Source organism: Bemisia tabaci, chromosome 8 (assembly GCF_918797505.1).
Source record: "Bemisia tabaci chromosome 8, PGI_BMITA_v3".
Classification (NCBI taxonomy): domain Eukaryota; kingdom Metazoa; phylum Arthropoda; class Insecta; order Hemiptera; family Aleyrodidae; genus Bemisia; species Bemisia tabaci.
In genome coordinates this window covers 38,818,348-38,837,429 of record NC_092800.1, presented here as the reverse complement: position 1 = coordinate 38,837,429, position 19,082 = coordinate 38,818,348, and the positions used below count along the sequence as shown (strand labels likewise).

Genomic DNA, 19,082 nt, shown 5'->3' with positions numbered 1-19,082 from the left:
GAGATAGTAAAGAAACTTCCGATGTTGTCTGGCCGATTTTGGTTAATGCTGTCCATTGGACCGTATTTTGAAATTAAGAGCTACAAAATCATTGTCGTTCATTTGGCGTTCACCTCGTGCTAAAATTTAAAGAGAAACCCTCAGCACGTTGAAAAGCTGAAAGTAGCTGATATAATTCACCGATTTAATTTTTTGTTTCTTTCAAAAGTGGTGAAATCGCTACAAGGAAATTTAAAATTTTGAGACGACTCTCTTAATGAAAAGGTAGTTGCCGACACGTTTTTGTCATCGTCCTCGATCGGGATATATTCCCCTCCCCCGTCTGCGGAGGGTTATTTAGGGATGAGCATGCGATTATCTCGACTGTGATACATCATTACGACAAAAAAGGTCATTTGCAGTAGGAATTTATCGTAATACCCAGCAAATGTCGGAGACTAGAGCAAAAACGAGAACTAATGAGTTGTGCAATGAGATTCAACCAGAAATATTGAGGCAAGGAAACAAAGGTAAGGCAAAGAGAAATGCAGGGACAGGTTAAGTGGGGTCGCGCAGTAAGAAACTGCGTTGTCGGATTAGCAAGAGAGAAATCCAATGATTCGTTTGTTTTCGGATGAAAAAATGTAACTACGTTTCAACGCTGAAAAATTTACAATCGCAAGTAGGTTTTAAACTACTGAAAATTTCTCATGGAAAATGTCATCGATTTTCCTTCCAATTACACGAAAAATCAGCAAAAATTTTGACAGAACTCGCGCAGTCCATATTTCCGGAAAAATTGAATCGAATCAGTGAATTTTTCAACACTAGAGTGGAGTTACGTTTTTTCCCCCGAAGAAAGGATATCTATACTGTCCTGCTGAGGAAGAACGGCGTGTGAACATTCGAAAATTGCCAAATTTCTTCGAATAAAAAATTTATTTGTGAGGAGAGTTTTGCATAGTTTTCTTCAAAATTTTCAGATACTTTAGATTAAACGGCGAAAAAACTTATCCGAAAAATTTGAAAACAAGTATCCTCAATTTTTCCGGCGAATTGGACTTTTATCTAAGGAAATATGGCAGCATCTGAAGGCCAATACGGCGTTTTTAGTTTGCACGCAGTATAGCCGCTCGCGGGGAAAAGGACCTTATTTCAAGCGGATCAAATTCTCAGTAGAGGGAGTTTTATCTGGTTAGGTCAAAAAGTCGGATTTCGATATTTCGACGGAAATACTTTTTCGTGTCTTACACAATACACTGCGAGCAGGGTATTTTAGTTTTGTGCCAAAAAGAGCATGAAGTTGCATTATAATCCAGCAATTTTATGCCCTGAATAGCGAACTAGAGTTTTAAATAGTTTTTCCCTCGAAACTTCGTTTCTGAACTGGAAACTTCAAACCGCCGTAATTCCGTTTCGGCTTGACAGGTTAAATCGTTTTAGTTTGTCGCAAAATTCTCGTAAAACACTCATGTAGACTTTGGTTTCAATAACTTAATTGAAATGATGAGAGCTGGAGAAGCTTAATTGTATCGCAACGTTGCGAAGTTGCATCTAGAGATTTTATTTATATTCAGTCAAGAATGGTTCCAGATTTTCTTCAGAGATTTTTCGCGACAATATTTGTGATTTGAAGAAAATTTATCGTCATTTTTAATGTAAAACATGTACCCACTCATGGATAAAACGATAAGTTGGCAGACGCAACATTGAGAATTTTAATGCAACTGAACTCCTCTAACCATCATCTTTTTAATCTTTAGTTTTTTATGAATTAACGATGAGTGTCGCTCAAAATCGGGCGAAAAGGTGTATAAAACGTTGCCCAGTTACGTCCCTCTTACCTTAGGCTGTGTTGCTTGAGTAGCCTTTGAAGCACTACTACAATTAAGTGAAAAAGAAACAAACACCAAATGGAACTGTAGCGAAAAAAGGACGCGCATTGACGGCGGCGCAGACATACAACTATTCGTACATGATGGATGTCTGTGTTGCATATCTGCGAATTTGAAGGCGCGATGGCGCGAGGCGTAATTTCGCGGTCGCAATGCTCCAATCTTTTTAGCATGCTTCAAGAACAATGTGTTAGTGTGCACGATCATAGCAGCATTCCAAAGGGTATTCAAAGTTACAATATTTAAAAGATTCGCTCAATTTTGAGTTGCTGTAACCTGAAATCCCTTTCCCAAGTCACATTTCCCGGCCATAAAACGAATATTTCATATATTTGCAGATACATTTTTTTAGAGTGTACAATACAATCAGTTTCCGGGGTTTGGCAACGATAGCTTTGAGCAGCGACAATCTTAAATAAAAAGCCACCGAATAAACGACTATTTCATATTTCTGCGGTTAAGTTGTTTTTAAAGCGCACAATACAATCAGTTCCCGTGTTTTGGCAACGATAACTTTGAGCAGCGACAATCTTAAATATACTGGGAAAAAAAACACATTGGATCTAGAGTCCAGACTCTTGAAAACATCGACAAGAAAAAATACTCTTGATTCAATCAGATTTAAGCTTAAATCAAAAGGAAATCCGCTCAAATTAAGAGGCTTGGTTCTTGATTCAAGCTTAAATCTGATTGAATCATGAGTCCTTTTTCTTGTCAATGTTTTCAAGAGTCTGGACTCTAGATCCAATGTGTTTTTTTCCATTGCAGTTTCCGGGTTTTGGCAACGATAACTTTGAGCAGCGACAATCTTAAATAAAAAGCCACCGAATAAAACGAATATTTCATATTTCTGCAGTTAAGTTGTTTTTAAAGTGCATAATTCACGTTTCCGTGTTTTGGCAACGGGGACTTTGAGGAGCGACAATCGTAAATCAAAAATCCGCCGCTCATATTCGACATGGGGTCGGCATGCAGTTCATAATCGAATAATCCATTTCCCGAGCTTCGACTCGTTAAAACACCGTAAATCACGGCGGGGGTAAAAATCCCCGATTCCGTGTCGTCCAACCAGGGGGGTGGCGACCAGGGGGCGGGGGAGGGTCGCGGGGCCGCGCCGACGGCAAAAAATATGCATCCTGCTCCCCAGGTTTGTTTATTCATTATCCGCGCCCTCCTTCCCGTGAAACATTTTTACCTTTTTTTCCGCGCTCTCGCGATTCGATAGACGTGCGTTTTTTTTCTCGGTCGAGTTTAACGCGTCCGACACCCGTGCCACGTTTGGCGGGCCGCTAGTTTGTCTTGGTTTGATTTCTGAGGGTCGTCGTGAATGGTCTGGACTATATTTTTCGATAAGCGAGAAAAAGCAATAAGAAATAGCCCGAACTGTATGTAGAAAGGTGGAGAAATGGTGCTGGGTCCACACAATTTCATGGGGAAAACAAAGCCAGAAATGGAGATGTTGCATGTGTGAGGAATTTTCGATTTGACTGTTGATTTAATTCTTACGTAAAAGTTCGCGAGAAACACGATGGTGCTACTGGTTTGTTTTCTGAAATCAACTCCCAAGCTCAAAAAAAGCTCTCAATTTGAGGCCAAAATGGAGGGGAATCCCACCCTACCCTGAGAGTCCACCTCTACATCAACACAATCTCTCCATGCGAAGATAGGGAGCATATACATTAGCAGTGATGCCGTGTTTTCAGTTTTAGAGTCTCCAAATAAAGTGACAGCCCTGTCAATGTATTTTCTCCCTATCTTTGCATGGAGAGTTTGTCTTGATGTAGAGATGGACTTTCAGGATAGCGTGGGATATCCCCTCCATTTTGGCCTCACTTTGAGAGTTTTTTTGAGCTTGGGAGTTGAATTCAGAGAAAACCAGTGGCACCATCGTGTTCCTCGCGAACTTTACAGAAGAAATATTAGTCAAATCGCAAATTCCTCAAACATGCAACATCTCCATTCTTGAGTGGGCCGTATCTCAAGATTAAAACGAGTTGGCAACATGATTGGCAATCGGCTGCTATGGCGTTTCTTTTTCCGTTTGGGGAACGCAATTTTTATTTCATCGAAGGACGTGCTGTGGCGAGGCTTGAGGCTCACGCCGCGGATCGAAGGGTTGCGAGGGCGGAAGGGCCAAAGTTTACCGAACCTGTTTACTCTTACGCATTGGAAACGTTACATCATGGACGAGGGTACTCGTTCTTTTTCATTAGTTTCCCGAGGAAAAATATTAATCACCGCGCAATATTGCCATCCCTTTGTCCATCCAGCGTCTCGAGTTTTTTTGCCTGCGGGCTGATTATATTGAAGCAAAGTGATAGACAAAGAGAAAATGGGTTGATCCTACTCTGCGGTAGAGTCCCTGTATACTGAGAGTCAAGACAACACCCCCTCATGGAGTCACGAACGGGAATAAAGATTCCAGAAATTGAACGTTTTTCGTAATCTTTGATCGGCCCATTCTCAAATTCCTTTCTCCGTTCCTTCTCTCATTCCGTTTGTTCCTTGCCGAACTCATAATTCCCTGGTCCATTTCAGATTATAATCTTTGCAATCGGTGAAAATGTAATCTTCATTCCCGTTTGTGACACTGTTAAGGCCTAAAATACGGAGACCAATCAGAAATGGATTCACATTGTCTTGACTCTCAGTATAAAGGGACTCTACTCTGCGGTGCGAAGGAAAAACGCTGTATAAGCCTTTAGACGTTGCCAAGTTTCCTATGATATAATACGAATTTATTAGAGAAGTTTTCGACGTTTTAGACGATTTTCTTCGCAATTTAATCTGAAATCTCCGAAAATTTTAAGGGAAAATATGCATAACTCTCCTTAAAAATACATGTTTTATAATGGATTTTTAACAGAGGGAAATTTACGAACAGTTAAATCAAAACTCCTGCCGACTCATTCTTTTGTGCCGTAGTGCCAGCTGCGCTTTGAGCTACTATTCCTCCACGGAGGTGTTGCACAGTATCATACGAGATTGAAGGCACTCCAACGTATCATGATTTATAGCATCTTTCAAAAGCACGAAGTTCCCTCGCGTATTAAATCAAGCAACGACAATACAAAGAGAGCCGTAGTCGAAAAACTGAATAAGTCTTAGTATCTGTATTCAATCAACTTTATCATGATTTTTGAGCTTCATTAGAGGGAAAAGTGACTTGATTCAAGCAGATTTATGCTCAAATTTACAGCCCTGAAGATTTACCTATGAAAAAAAAGAAAATGACGCTTGTTTAAAGAAGAACAGATGATAATATAAAAAGAAAAGTCACTTACATCAAGCAGAAACCCTCCTTCATTTAGCTATTTTATTCTTGATTCAAAATAAAATCTTCTTGATAGCATACTCAAGAATGTTTCTGCCTAAATCGAGTCACTTTTCTCTCCAATGAACTTCAAAAATTATGGTAAAAGATATTATATACGAATCCTAGGCCTTAATGAGTTTTTGGACCACCGCTCTCTTTTCTTGCCAAAGTACCTTGATTTATTTTGCGAGGAAAGCTCCGTACTCTTAAAGGATGCCTGTTACTTTTGATACGTTGGAGCGCCTTCAATATCGTATGATACTGTGCAACACCTCTGTTGCGAAATAGTTGCTTGAAGCGCCGCGGCGGGAAAGGGCGACCAGCGTGACACACGCACTGGCGCCTACAAACCTAACAGGGATACTTCACGCATTGCGCAATGCGTGAAGTATCCCTGTTAGGTTTGTAGGCGCCAGTGCGCGTTTTGCGCGGGCAGCACGCTGCAAGCCGCGCCGCCGCCGCTCTGCTCTGTGTTAGGCTCCAATATTAACTCGCTGAGTCAGCGTTTTTCCACTCATGATTTTGAAATTTTTGCACATTCTGCATGGATTATTCTCAGTCAATTAAAAATACATGTTTTATAATGGATTTTTAACAGAGGAAAATTTACGAACAGTTAAATCAAAACTCCTGCCGACTCATTCTTTTGTGCCGTAGTGCGTCTCACTGAAACAGTCCGAATACGATCAGCGATTTATGTTCCGAATGATTCAAATGCATGTTAAAACAGAGGGAAAAAAAGAAAAATCATCGTCTACTGAGTTGTCCGTTAAATTTAAACCACCGCGTTAATTATGGCCCTCTCTTCGTTTAAATAATTTTTCTGAGCTCTGATGTTGATTCACAAGTATAAAAACCAAACGAAATGGTAGCATCTTCATTTTCTGACCTCTGACGACACCCTGATAAAATTAGACCAGAAACAGAAGAATGCGGATTGAAGCGGCGTTGAAATTGAGAGATCAGCAATACGGGCACTTAATAGTGCACATGCATCCGATGGCTCTCTAAGAAAAGTTCAGTTAAGCCAAGCATCTCGAGTTCGGATAGAAGCCGGCGATGAAACGCAGTTGTGAAATGAGACAAAAAACCCTCTGGACTTGGAGAAAACGAGATATTTCGAACGATTTGGAAACGTGGTGACGAGTGAATCGCCCAGACTAAAGTCCTCTAAAATTGCCACTAAGCCGATTCTCGTAAGCCTCTATTAATCCTTTTCTAATAGCAAGACTACTGCGCCAAAACGCTGTGAAGGCAGGCTATTTTTGGGATCAAAGGAAGGATAAGTATGTTGCCGTCATTTTTGGTCCTTTCTTGACGCGGTTCAGCCAGATACAATATATTTTAGAAACCTCGCACTGATCTTCTTCCCTATTGTGTGAAATTAACTTGCGTCATAAAGTCAACGCTCAGATTCGCCCAACGAGGGCGCCAATGATGCAACTGTTTGACGTTGTAAGCTAGCGACCTGTTGAGAGAACGAAAGCGACAAATTCGTCAGGAAAATGCCACGAAAATAATATTTCCTGAAACCATGTATAATTTAAGTTATATCATAATTATGTCTGAACCCAGAGTAATTGATTTGTGTTCTATTTTATTTTTCCTGTTGAGAGAACGAAAGCGACAAATTCGCCAGGAAAATGCCACGAAAATAATATTTCCTGAAACCATGTATAATTCAAGTTATAACATAATTATGTCTGAACCCAGAGTAATTGATTTGTGTTCTATTTTATTTTTCCTGTTGAGAGAACGAAAGCGACAAATTCGTCAGGAAAATGCCACGAAAATAATATTTCCTGAAACCATGTATAATTCAAGTTATAACATAATTATGTCTGAACCCAGAGTAATTGGTTTGTGTTCTATTTTATTTTTCAGAGATACCTTTACCCTCGTCTATGTCTCCGAAGGCCACTGAAATCGTGAGCGGTGTCAGAAAAGAAGGTGAGTAACAATGACTGTTCAATTTATGGTGTGTGCTTTGCACTTGTGTCAGCTTGAATTGTTAATTCATTCTGATAAATGTTTGATCTTGACCCGTTGCTGAAAGAAATAGTGTTATTAAATCAAACTATCACACATACATATTTATGTGTGACCGGTTGTATCTTAATTCAAAATTCGAATCTGCGGTAATAAGAACGGACTGAATCACCTGTAACAAAACCGCTAGGCGATCGGAGCAGCCTCAACAGATTAGCCTCCATTTCATTAGATAGGCAATACGGAATCCTGCGAGTATGTTTAGTTGTATCAGATATACCGAACGATGCATTGATTAGTTACATGTTTTCGGGTTGTTTGTTGCAAATGCCCATATCAAATTAGACTTATTTTCGGGGTGATATTTTTTTCAGTGCAGATACGCATTTTTCGAATTTGCCCATTGATATGTGCCATTAGATAGATGCTTTTATAAGCCAGAAATAGTAAATTCTAATTGCAAAATGTATTCCAGATATGACCCGGGTACGACAAGGCACTTTGAAAGCGCGGAGCATGCACGGGGAGGAGGAAGGGGGAGGGGGTGGGGCCACTACGCCGCCCTAGGGCTACTTGACAACCCGCGCGGAGATTAGATGATTAGAAACTGAGGAAGAGGCGGCCGCAAACGGAATGGGTACCGCACTTACCTAATTAAAATGATTAAATCTACTTGTTTCATTTTTTCACCGTGCAAACGGTAAGGGGAAGAAAAAATCATAAAAAAATCGAGGCTATATATACCGGGAATAAGCCACACTGCCACAGCAGCCACTTGTAGAGAAAACAACTGAAAGGAAATAATTTATAATTAATCTCATTATTCGCTATGCTCTCGTTCCGTCTTCCTGTTTCGTTCTTTGATCAGTGGCGTGGCGTGAATTGCGATGTATCGATCCTTATGCCATTTAAAGCTATGGTGAAGAATCGATTATTAAGGTGTTCGCTGCGACCACCCTGTTTATCGATCCTTTTTTATAGGTTTGAATGGCATAACAATCGATATATCGCAATTCACGCCGCGCCACTGTCTTTGATGCGCCCTCGGAGCGTCGAGCGGAACTACCGAGCTAAGAAAAAACGACGTATGAACATTCGGGCGTTACCCGATTTCCTCTGATAAAATTAGATATTTTCCCAAAAATTGCGAATGTTTTAATCTGAAATTTTCAGAGGATTCCCCTAGCAATTCGATATAGTTTGCGCACAAATTTTGAGGAAGAAAATTCATGAATTCTATCAGAGATAAATGTTTTTTCGAGGAAACTTTGGCAACGTTTCAGGGCTGAAACGTAGTTTTTTCTGAATGTGGTATGGAGTATGAGTGGTTCGAGGAGATGCTAAGAATCCTTACTTTATAATCCGTTCTCAGAGGTTCTCTAACAGTAAGCCAGGATGTGTTATAACGGAATTCTTTCACTTTCGCGGTAGATAACTGGACCGTAGAATTTAATTTTTATTGATAATGGGTTTCTATACGTAATTCGTAGATTCGTACGTTCTTTATGAAAATTCCAGGTATAGAAACAACAAAGGACCGCATGAAAATCCGGCGACTCTACCGTGATGATCATGAAGATCTTTTTGCAGCTAGTTTAGTAGATCATTATGTTTCATTTTTACTGGGGATGCTATTTTTTAATGAATCAAGCAGAAAGTCATCAAGTCATATTTTTGAAATATATAATGAATTACGATTTGGTTTAAGCTTAATTAACTGAGAGCGCTCTCTTGTCAAAAATGGACAACTAGACAAGTTACGAATTTAAGCATTCTGATACATATTTCTCTTCAAATGTTTACATGAACTATCTTAACCGCATCTTTACATAAACTACAAATACATTATTACAATTCGAGAGAATACATGTCGGATGTCAAAATGAACCGTTCATCTTCCTCCATTGAGACTCGTGAAGCAAAAAAACTTCGAATATTCTGCCGTGCTATGGAAGCACACTGTATAAAAATTCAAGAGTTGCCTTTTCTTCGATAAAATGCTTGTTTTTGAGGTAAGTCATAAATATTCTTCCTCGAAATTTTCAGGAATTTCAGGCGAAATTGCGAACAAAATTATCCAAAAAGTTGGAAGAAAATATTCATAAGTTTCCCAGGATATTCTTGTTTTATCAAAGAAAATTTGGCAACGTCTGAAGGTTCATACGACGTTTTTCCTTGGTACGGCAGTATTCTTTTCTCAGTTTCATCTCGTTCTGAGCCGGTTTCTTTCGATCGTTACATTTTGTCGCCGCGTGCGGGCATGCCGGTGTCACCGGAGTCACTAATTTCTCAGCCCGACGTGGCAAATGCCGCGTTTCTGAGACATACACTTGAGCCGAGTAGCGCGAGCGGATAAAGAGCAGACTTTATTATGACAACTTCCGTCTCCTATTGTTTCATTTTTGATGGCGAACCTACTTTCAGTAATTATTTTTAGGTCGTGCCACCGAGTTTTGTGCCCTCATCAACTGGATTTATCCGAGCCAACGAGTTGTCCCGGCTCTTCGCCGATCACTCTTCCGGCCTTCCTCTTACAATTGACATTGTTGCCATTTTCACGAAACTCCGCTTTTCCCAGACGATTCGGCGCCCCTCTGACGTAAGGGCGTACCTCAATTTTCTCATGAGCCCTGTTTTACATGTAAATCCATACTTTCTGAGGGTCATTTGGAAATCGAGATATGCCCTTACGGCAGAGGAATGTCGAATTCTCTGTGGAAAAGCTTACTAAAATGATCCACGTTAAGCAGGAAGGAAACAAGTCAAATCACCTATTGCCAAATTTAACCGGACAATTTATTTTTTTACGAGAGAACGTTTGTGCGGATTCCCTCGAAATTGTTAATATGTTTGGTTCATGATATGCAGAAAATTTACTGATATTTGCACCAAAATCCGCACAACCGTTTTCATATAAACTATTAAATTGCCCAATTAAATAGGCAATAGCTTATGTGACTTGGTTCCTTTCTGCTTAACGTGGTCCAAAAAGGCTTGAGCTGAGATCGGTCCCCTCCGCGGAAAACATCGCAAGCGCAACTGAGAATTTGCAGGTGTCTGAAATTTGATGAGTTTCGTGTTTAAGTGGAAACTACGCGGTGAACTGGGACATGAGGATACCCTTGGTTCATACATTGAAAAATTATTAAATGAGTCATTGACAAAATGATCTATCTGCTAAAATACGTGTATCTCAAAAGGAAATGCCAGGTTATAAGACATTCCGTCAATGATTTCTTGTCCGTGCACCTGTTTTTTCTAGTAGTTTACGTCGACGTCCACACGTTTTTTTCGGCAGGGGAGTTTCGGTCCACTTACCAATTGATACCCAAAGTTAATTGGTCGCTTATGTAAATACAAACGACAATTGCTCACGACGTTTTTGGATGAAAACGTATAATGTCTTGAAAGAAAGGGTTTGCTTGTTCGATACCGCGGAGAAAAAGATATACCTAATTGAGATTTTTGATAAAAATGGGGGAGCGTCATTTCTATGAGGGCAATTTCACTAAAACTACCTACACTTCTTTGGTGCAACAGGACTTCAAATCTTTCAAGAAAATTCCATCTTGTTATACCTGAACCGGATAAACCTTTTGATTTGCCTCCGCTAAAGGTTCTCAGATTTTTCCTTTGAACGATAACTTCGTGACGGCGCACATTGGTTCCAGAGCCAGATCTAGGCGGCATTAATTAGAGTATCACTTTTGTTGGCATGCAATATATGCTTCTATATGTTTTTTGGGTCGCTGATCACGAATCTGAAGTTAGTTTTACTCCATCGTTAACTGAAACATGGTAAATTAGCGAAAAATAGCAAATTCACGCTCAAATACCGGAATAATTATTTGACAATTTGGCTTGGAGCTTGAGCTATAATACATTTGACTCATTTAATGATTAATCATCCAAAACGACCAACGATTATACTATTCTTCATTTTTGGATGATTATTTGAGAAGGGAGGGAGGGGGGTTGCCACGTTGAGTAACTGAACGAAGTATACCTGCATGCAATTGACACGATCTGTTTTCGGAATCTACTTCCATAATTTTGAGGTATAAGAAATGGCAGGATGAAAATAAAGTAAAAATCGTCCTAATACTACTATTGGACAGGGAGAGAAGGCATTGAACGTGTCGGACACTGGTCCGTTGTTTTTTTAAATTAAAGAGGTTGTAATGTATTTTGTATTTTTTTTTTTTTTTTGAAGTACCTACGAATAATCAAGAAGAGCAAGAGTCAGTTTTCGTCCGAAATTCAAGAAATATATTCAAAGAGCGACGCCAAGAATGGCACAATTTGGGCCAGAAGGGATTTTTCTGAAACCGGGCCCAAACGATACCTTATGATACCCTAAAACTCTGGTAAAAATTTTAGCTTGAGTATACGCACGGTTTTTGAGAAATGAGGGGGCAAAGTTGCCAAATCGCCATCATTCTGGACAGCATTTCTACAGCAAAAAGACGGGAAAAATGGACGAAAAAGTTACACCTTTGATGGGTTTCGGCTGTAAATGTTCTCATTGGGCCCCCAAGCATTTAACTGTGTTCAGTTTCAAAAATTTTGGTCGCACAGTGGTCCAAAATGGGGAGAAATCGTCGACAAATCAGGATTCTTTGTCAAATTTTTAGAAATGGAAGTAAAATTGTCGGTCTGCTGCAGTTTTCATGGCTAACAATGTTCTTATCGGTCATCAATGCATGAAATTGTGTTCAGCTTCACAAATTTACATCGCACAGTGGTCAAAAATGGGGGAATTAGTGGACAAATTAAGATCCTCTGTCAAACTTTTTAAAAATGAAGTGAAACTGTTGGTCCCCAGTAGAGTTTAGATCCCGGAAAAATTCATGTTTTTAATTTTTTTAATTATTACTACATGTCAGACCGTATTGTTTATAGAACGTTGTTATAGAATAGACTTTGTAGCATTATCTCAATAAAATATGCAAACTTTCAGAAATTTAAAAAAAAGAAGGAAAAATGGAGAGAAAAAATTAAAAAAAGATTTAAATAGTCAAAAAAAGAATTTAAAGAATTTTTCCGGGATCTAAAGTCTACTGGGGACCAACAGTTTCACTTCATTTTTAAAAAGTTTGACAGAGGATCTTAATTTGTCCACTAATTCCCCCATTTTTGACCACTGTGCGATGTAAATTTGTGAAGCTGAACACAATTTCATGCATTGATGACCGATAAGAACATTGTTAGCCATGAAAACTGCAGCAGACCGACAATTTTACTTCCATTTCTAAAAATTTGACAAAGAATCCTGATTTGTCGACGATTTCTCCCCATTTTGGACCACTGTGCGACCAAAATTTTTGAAACTGAACACAGTTAAATGCTTGGGGGCCCAATGAGAACATTTACAGCCGAAACCCATCAAAGGTGTAACTTTTTCGTCCATTTTTCCCGTCTTTTTGCTGTAGAAATGCTGTCCAGAATGATGGCGATTTGGCAACTTTGCCCCCTCATTTCTCAAAAACCGTGCGTATACTCAAGCTAAAATTTTTACCAGAGTTTTAGGGTATCATAAGGTATCGTTTGGGCCCGGTTTCAGAAAAATCCCTTCTGGCCCAAATTGTGCCAAAAAACGGTCGTTTTTGGCGTCGCTCTTTAAAATTCATGTATATTAAAATGTACAACAACTAAATCGCATATAAATTTGATGAATAATTAACATCATGAACACATTTAGCAATCAAAATAAGTCACAAAAAATTACATTGAAAGAAAAATTTCACTGGCTACGAGAGGAGGTGAATATTCTTGCGGGTAATGATCACATTTTATAGATTCAGACAATGGTATGCCAAAAAAAGTAGGTAAAAGTCGCAGCTTTTGTGATTTTATTACTGTTTTTGTTATTTTATTGAATTAATTAGGAGTTTTGAACTTGTGATGTCTGGTTGGAGGCTCTCAAACCTGTAACAACAAGAAAGAACAAAGAAATCATGATAAGAAAAAGAAATGAAGTCTTTGCTGAATAATAAAATGGAAAAGCCCTTACTTCCGGGCATATAATAATCAACGAAAAGGAAACACTACACAATAATTTACTATGAATCGATAGTTTTAGCAATTTTTTTTTTTTTTTTTTTTGAAATTTTATTTGCCATGATTGTTTTGAAAAACCAAGTGAATAGACTCCTCTCTAAGTGAATATCAAAGAAAAAAATAGTTTTATATCATTGCTAGAAAGGTAGAACGGTATCACCAACCCGTAATGTGATATATCCAATTCTCACGAGAACCGAGCGGGCGACCTTTAAAAGGCTGTATTTAAAAAACCGGCAAAAACTGGCAAAAGATATTTGTATCTACATCATGCCTAGGATTAGTAGTAACTAGAAATGGCCGTTTAAAAGGTGTCGGAGGGTGACAAAGTAGTTATTTTCAGCCACTAAGGGCGTATCAGATCATTTTTAGCACCAACATTAAACGTCTAATCAGTGTTTTGCGGCCCCTAAAAAATTTTATTTGCCATGATTGTTTTGAAAAACCAAGTGAATAGACTCCTCTCTAAGTGAATATCAAAGAAAAAAATAGTTTTATATCATTGCTAGAAAGGTAGAACGGTATCACCAACCCGTAATGTGATATATCCAATTCTCACGAGAACCGAGCGGGCGACCTTTAAAAGGCTGTATTTAAAAAACCGGCAAAAACTGGCAAAAGATATTTGTATCTACATCATGCCTAGGATTAGTAGTAACTAGAAATGGCCGTTTAAAAGGTGTCGGAGGGTGACAAAGTAGTTATTTTCAGCCACTAAGGGCGTATCAGATCATTTTTAGCACCAACATTAAACGTCTAATCAGTGTTTTGCGGCCCCTAAAAAATTTTATTTGCCATGATTGTTTTGAAAAACCAAGTGAATAGACTCCTCTCTAAGTGAATATCAAAGAAAAAAATAGTTTTATATCATTGCTAGAAAGGTAGAACGGTATCACCAACCCGTAATGTGATATATCCAATTCTCACGAGAACCGAGCGGGCGACCTTTAAAAGGCTGTATTTAAAAAACCGGCAAAAACTGGCAAAAGATATTTGTATCTACATCATGCCTAGGATTAGTAGTAACTAGAAATGGCCGTTTAAAAGGTGTCGGAGGGTGACAAAGTAGTTATTTTCAGCCACTAAGGGCGTATCAGATCATTTTTAGCACCAACATTAAACGTCTAATCAGTGTTTTGCGGCCCCTAAAAAATTTTATTTGCCATGATTGTTTTGAAAAACCAAGTGAATAGACTCCTCTCTAAGTGAATATCAAAGAAAAAAATAGTTTTATATCATTGCTAGAAAGGTAGAACGGTATCACCAACCCGTAATGTGATATATCCATTCTCATGAGAACCGAGCGGGCGACCTTTAAAAGGCTGTATTTAAAAAACCGGCAAAAACTGGCAAAAGATATTTGTATCTACATCATGCCTAGGATTAGTAGTAACTAGAAATGGCCGTTTAAAAGGTGTCGGAGGGTGACAAAGTAGTTAAATTCAGCCATTTATGTGGAAAAATACGTGAAAATCACGTAAAATAGCGTTATGTCTAAGGGTTTATCTAAAGCTGTAGACTTAATCTAAAGATATGATTTCAACATGGTAAACCTTAAACTTACCTTCAATTTTAGGATTCCTTTTTGAAAACTGTGCTTTTGTGCCGAAAATGGCGACGAACCTCACATATAAACATCACTTCACTGTGATAACCGAGGAAACTGGTATGAACTGCAGAAAGACGACCTGCGCGCTTACCTTTGGAAGCTTATAATTTTCTTATCACTCATCCAATCATCATGATATTTGGCCGAGATACTCTCCAGAGTATGTAGTATCGACCAGTGGTGCCATTTTTCATTTTTATTAAAAGTCAATTTTTCGAATTAATGCCGCCTAAATCGGGCTCTGGAACCAATGTGCGGCGCGCCGCTGCGCCTTGAGCTACTATTCCTCCACGGAGGTGTTGCACAGTATCATACGAGATTGAAGGTGCCCCAACGTATCATGATTTATGGCATCTTTCAAAAACACGAGGTTCCCTCGTTAATTAAATCGAGTGACGACGACAAAAAGAGCGTCCTATTATCTGTATTCAATAACGTTTAGCATGATTTTTGAACTTCATTAGGGGGAAAAGTGACTTGATTTAAGCAGATATATACTCACATTTACCGCCGAGAAGATTTCTTTATGAATCAATAAAGAAAATAATGCTTTAAAAAGATGAAAAGATGCTCATATGAAAAGAAAAGTCACTTATATCATGCAGAAACCCGCTTTTATTCAGCTATTTTATTCTTGATTCAAAATAAAATCTTCTTGAGCATACTCAAGAATGTTTCTGCCTGAATGGAGTCACTTTTTTTTCTAATGAAATTCAAAAATTATGCTGAACGTTAATAAATACGGATGCTAGGACTTACTGAGTTTTTGGACTACCGCTCTCCTTTTGTGCCATAATATCTTGATTTATTTTGCGAGGAAAGCTCCGCATATTAATGGATGCCTGGCATTCTTGATACGTTTAAACGCCTTCAATTTCGTATGATACTGTGCAACACCTCTGTTGTGAAATCGTTGCTTGAGGTGGCATGGCACGCTGCGGCGCGGCGCGGCTAGCGGCCGACCAGCGCTGAACGCGCATTGGCGCCTACAAACCTAAATGGATACTTCAAGCATTGCGCAATGCGTGAAGTATCCCGTTAGGTTTGTAGGCGCCAGTGCGCGTCACGCTGCAGCTCTGCTCTGAGTTAGGCTCGTATATTAACTCGCGGAGTCAGCGTTTTTCAACCCATGATTTTGAAATATTCGCACATTCTGCATGGATTATTCTCATTTATATTGATGAAAAATAAATGTGTATTGAAGAAAAATATAATGTGTGTTTCGTAAACATTAAGGTGGTTCCGTATCAACTTTAATGATTTACCCAGCACTTCAATTTTTTCTCTCATATTCTGTGCTTTTACTTTGCTGCAAAGCTGTATGCGCAACTAAATGTCCGAAATTGGACGTATTGGACCTTAAAAGATCGACGTACAAGTGGGTTGAAACTTAAGAAGGGATGTGATACAACTTATATTATTTTTTAAAAAGGACATAAAAAGTAAATAGTGAGATAGGAGAGCGTTTTGTGTAGGCAGAATGCACAAAACCTAACAAAACTCCATAACTTTTCAGAATCAAGTTTTTCAATATTTTTTAGGATACCTGCAAACTCAAACGGTCTAATTTTTTAAAATTTAAACACATTTTTTTAAGAAATGTTGAGGATATTTGAAGGATTTTAATGGCCAGAGAATGTTTTCTTCCAACAAATAGCGAGAGAATGTTTTCTTCCCAACAAATAGCTGTGTCGAAAAGTTTCCTTTCGTGGGTTAAGATTTTTTTTACATATACGATCACGTTTTGATTAAGAAAATCTGTCATGAATGCTGACTCTTGGTGCGTCGCACCCAAGTCCATTAATGAAATGTATTGACAGCTAATCGGAGGTTATGTTTTCAGACAACAGTCTTACGCGAGCTGTAACACGGAGCTTCCACAAGATCGAAGCGACCAAACCTACTTCCCCCACGGTCCCCACGGCAGGCTACCCCAAAAAGTATTCACCCAAGTCCTCCAGCCCAACCGGCCCAAACGATATCATTCCCAATGCTGTCTCAGGTACTCCTTTTTATCTTAGCATGCTTTTTTCCCTGAACGCTTTCTCGTCGTTTCCAAGACCTCAGCATGCAGTTTAAAAAAAAAGCTTACGTATTCATGAAAAAATAAAAATAATTTAAGAGGCATTCGAAGAATTACAACAATTCGAGATCGTGTTCAAAGATTAATACTTGAAAAAAATAAAATGTGCATGGTCAGCCTGAGAGAGAAAAGGGGGAAAACATTAAATTCGTCGTTTTCCCCATGAAAGAACGTAATTCATTTCAATGTTGCCAAATTTTTCCTCGAAAATTATATTTTCCCAAGGAAAATGTTAGGCATTTCTGACTAAAAATTTCACTTAGTTTTCTTGTGATTTTAAGCAAAAATCAGACAAATTTTGGTTAAAAATCTCACAAATATACTCTTGTAAAAAAATCGAATCGCATGAGTCAATGTTGTAACCTTGGAATGGAGTTACGTTTCTTCGTCGGGGGAAAGACGAACTCTGCCATTGAATCTTTAAGTAAAATAAATGAGGTGCCTAACTTTTCGTGGAGGATGTTGTCTTTTCGTTAATTTTTTTTTCAAGTGCACAATGATTCTGATGAAATCGTAAAATGTTCCTTTAACGTTAAAAACACCAGACAAAAACACAAACATGGCCACAAAGCTAAAAAAATAAAGGGGGAAAAAAACTTGAATGTCTTAACCCAAGTACAATCCCATTTTTAATTGAAGCAAAATGCAAGAATTGCCTCTCTAGCTGCTCAAATTTATTCTAACAGACTCAGGTCTTCGGATTCCTATAATATATCACATGAGAGTGAATTAAAAATCGAGAAAAAGAGAAGAAGGATGAAAGGGCGAGGAATGAGAACAAGGAAGAGAACATATAGTAGAATAGGGGAAAGAGGAGGATAATGAGAAGGAGGAAAAGGAAGAAACAGGGAAAATGAGAGGATGATGGAGAGGGAGCAGAAAAAGAGAAGGAATAAAGAAGAGAGAAGGATGAAGAATTTCTTTTCAATCGTCTTTTTCCTCCTTTTTCATCCATCTACTCCTCTTTTGTTACTTTCTTCTGCTCTGCTACCTCATTATGCATACCTAATAATGGAGAGGCAAAGATTTTGGTTTAAAAGACACTAGTTTTTCAGATTAAGGTTAAAATTGGCGAGCATTTAAACCTTTTCAACTTATCATACGGTTCGCTACAGAGGCTTCCTCAGAGCGTCGAAGGCTATAAAAAATTTTAATGCAGCATAAACCCGATCTCATACGCACAGAAAAAATAAGGAAGAATAACGTGGGAAATCTTCTCAAAATCTTGGACTGTCGAATCCAACCAGCAGAGCGACTCAAAGTTCCGGGAATACCTCACGGGATTAGAAACTTATTATAAGTTTTCTTTTGTTCCCACCGATAAGTTCCCCCCGGTAAATACCTGTAATAATTTTCGATAAACCTGATTGGGGAAGTTTAAGGACTGATACGAAATATAGACATTGTTGCCGAAATATTCGTTCAATTGCACACATGTGCACATAGGATTGACACGATATATTGCCATGAAAACTCTCAGGTCAATATCAGTCAAAATTAAGTTTAAAATTACACCTTTTAAAGCCACAGAAAGCTGTAAACCAAAAATGCATTTTTATATTCAGTTTCAGTCTTCATATCTTATCTTGCGTAAATTTAGGAAATTCCAGCTAAAGAATATAATTCGTGATCAATTCTGTATATTTTGGAGTATGTGTTCAAATAAAAGTCTGCTTGCGACTGTTCATGAGAGAAGAGATCACAGACCACGGACATTGAAAAAATTAATTCCTCGGTATCAAAGCGCAAAAGGAGGCTCTACAAACATCTTGGAATTAAAAAACACAAGCAGCAATTGAAGAGTCAGTAGGAAAAATTGTTTTTTGTGATCTCCACTAGGAGCTCACTTCGGTAAAGTTTTAAGGGCACCTTCATTTTCCGAGTAGGCAATATTTGCGCTTCAAGAACACGAATAGTGCGGTTTCAAAGTGGCTGCCGACGCTAGTTCATTCTCAGCCCGACGCATTGCGTTGTATCTCGCTCTCTAATTTTCTGAGCAAGCTTCCTCTGTTAAAACAGCTCAGCTATTCATTCAGTTTATATAATAGTGTGAAATATTTGCAGATATTGAGGACCGTCGACAGGAAAAGGGACATCATCTCAGTGAGACAATACTCACAGTAAAGCGAGTTTTGTTCGTTAACCTGTAAG

The 19,082-nt window shown here is 38.6% G+C and overlaps 1 protein-coding gene across 3 annotated transcripts in view; it reads left to right on the top strand.

Annotated features, from left to right (window-relative positions):
- LOC109033822 (lachesin) overlaps positions 1–19,082 on the top strand; it is a 275,516-nt gene that overhangs the window by 229,550 nt on the left and 26,884 nt on the right. For 2 of the 3 annotated variants that reach the window (XM_072303577.1, XM_072303578.1), the window contains exons 8-9: positions 7,075–7,140; positions 16,692–16,850. In XM_072303577.1, the coding sequence (XP_072159678.1) occupies positions 7,075–7,140; positions 16,692–16,850 (225 nt within the window). The remainder of the gene's footprint in view (positions 1–7,074; positions 7,141–16,691; positions 16,851–19,082) is intronic. The other variant, XM_072303579.1, reaches the window with a different exon arrangement.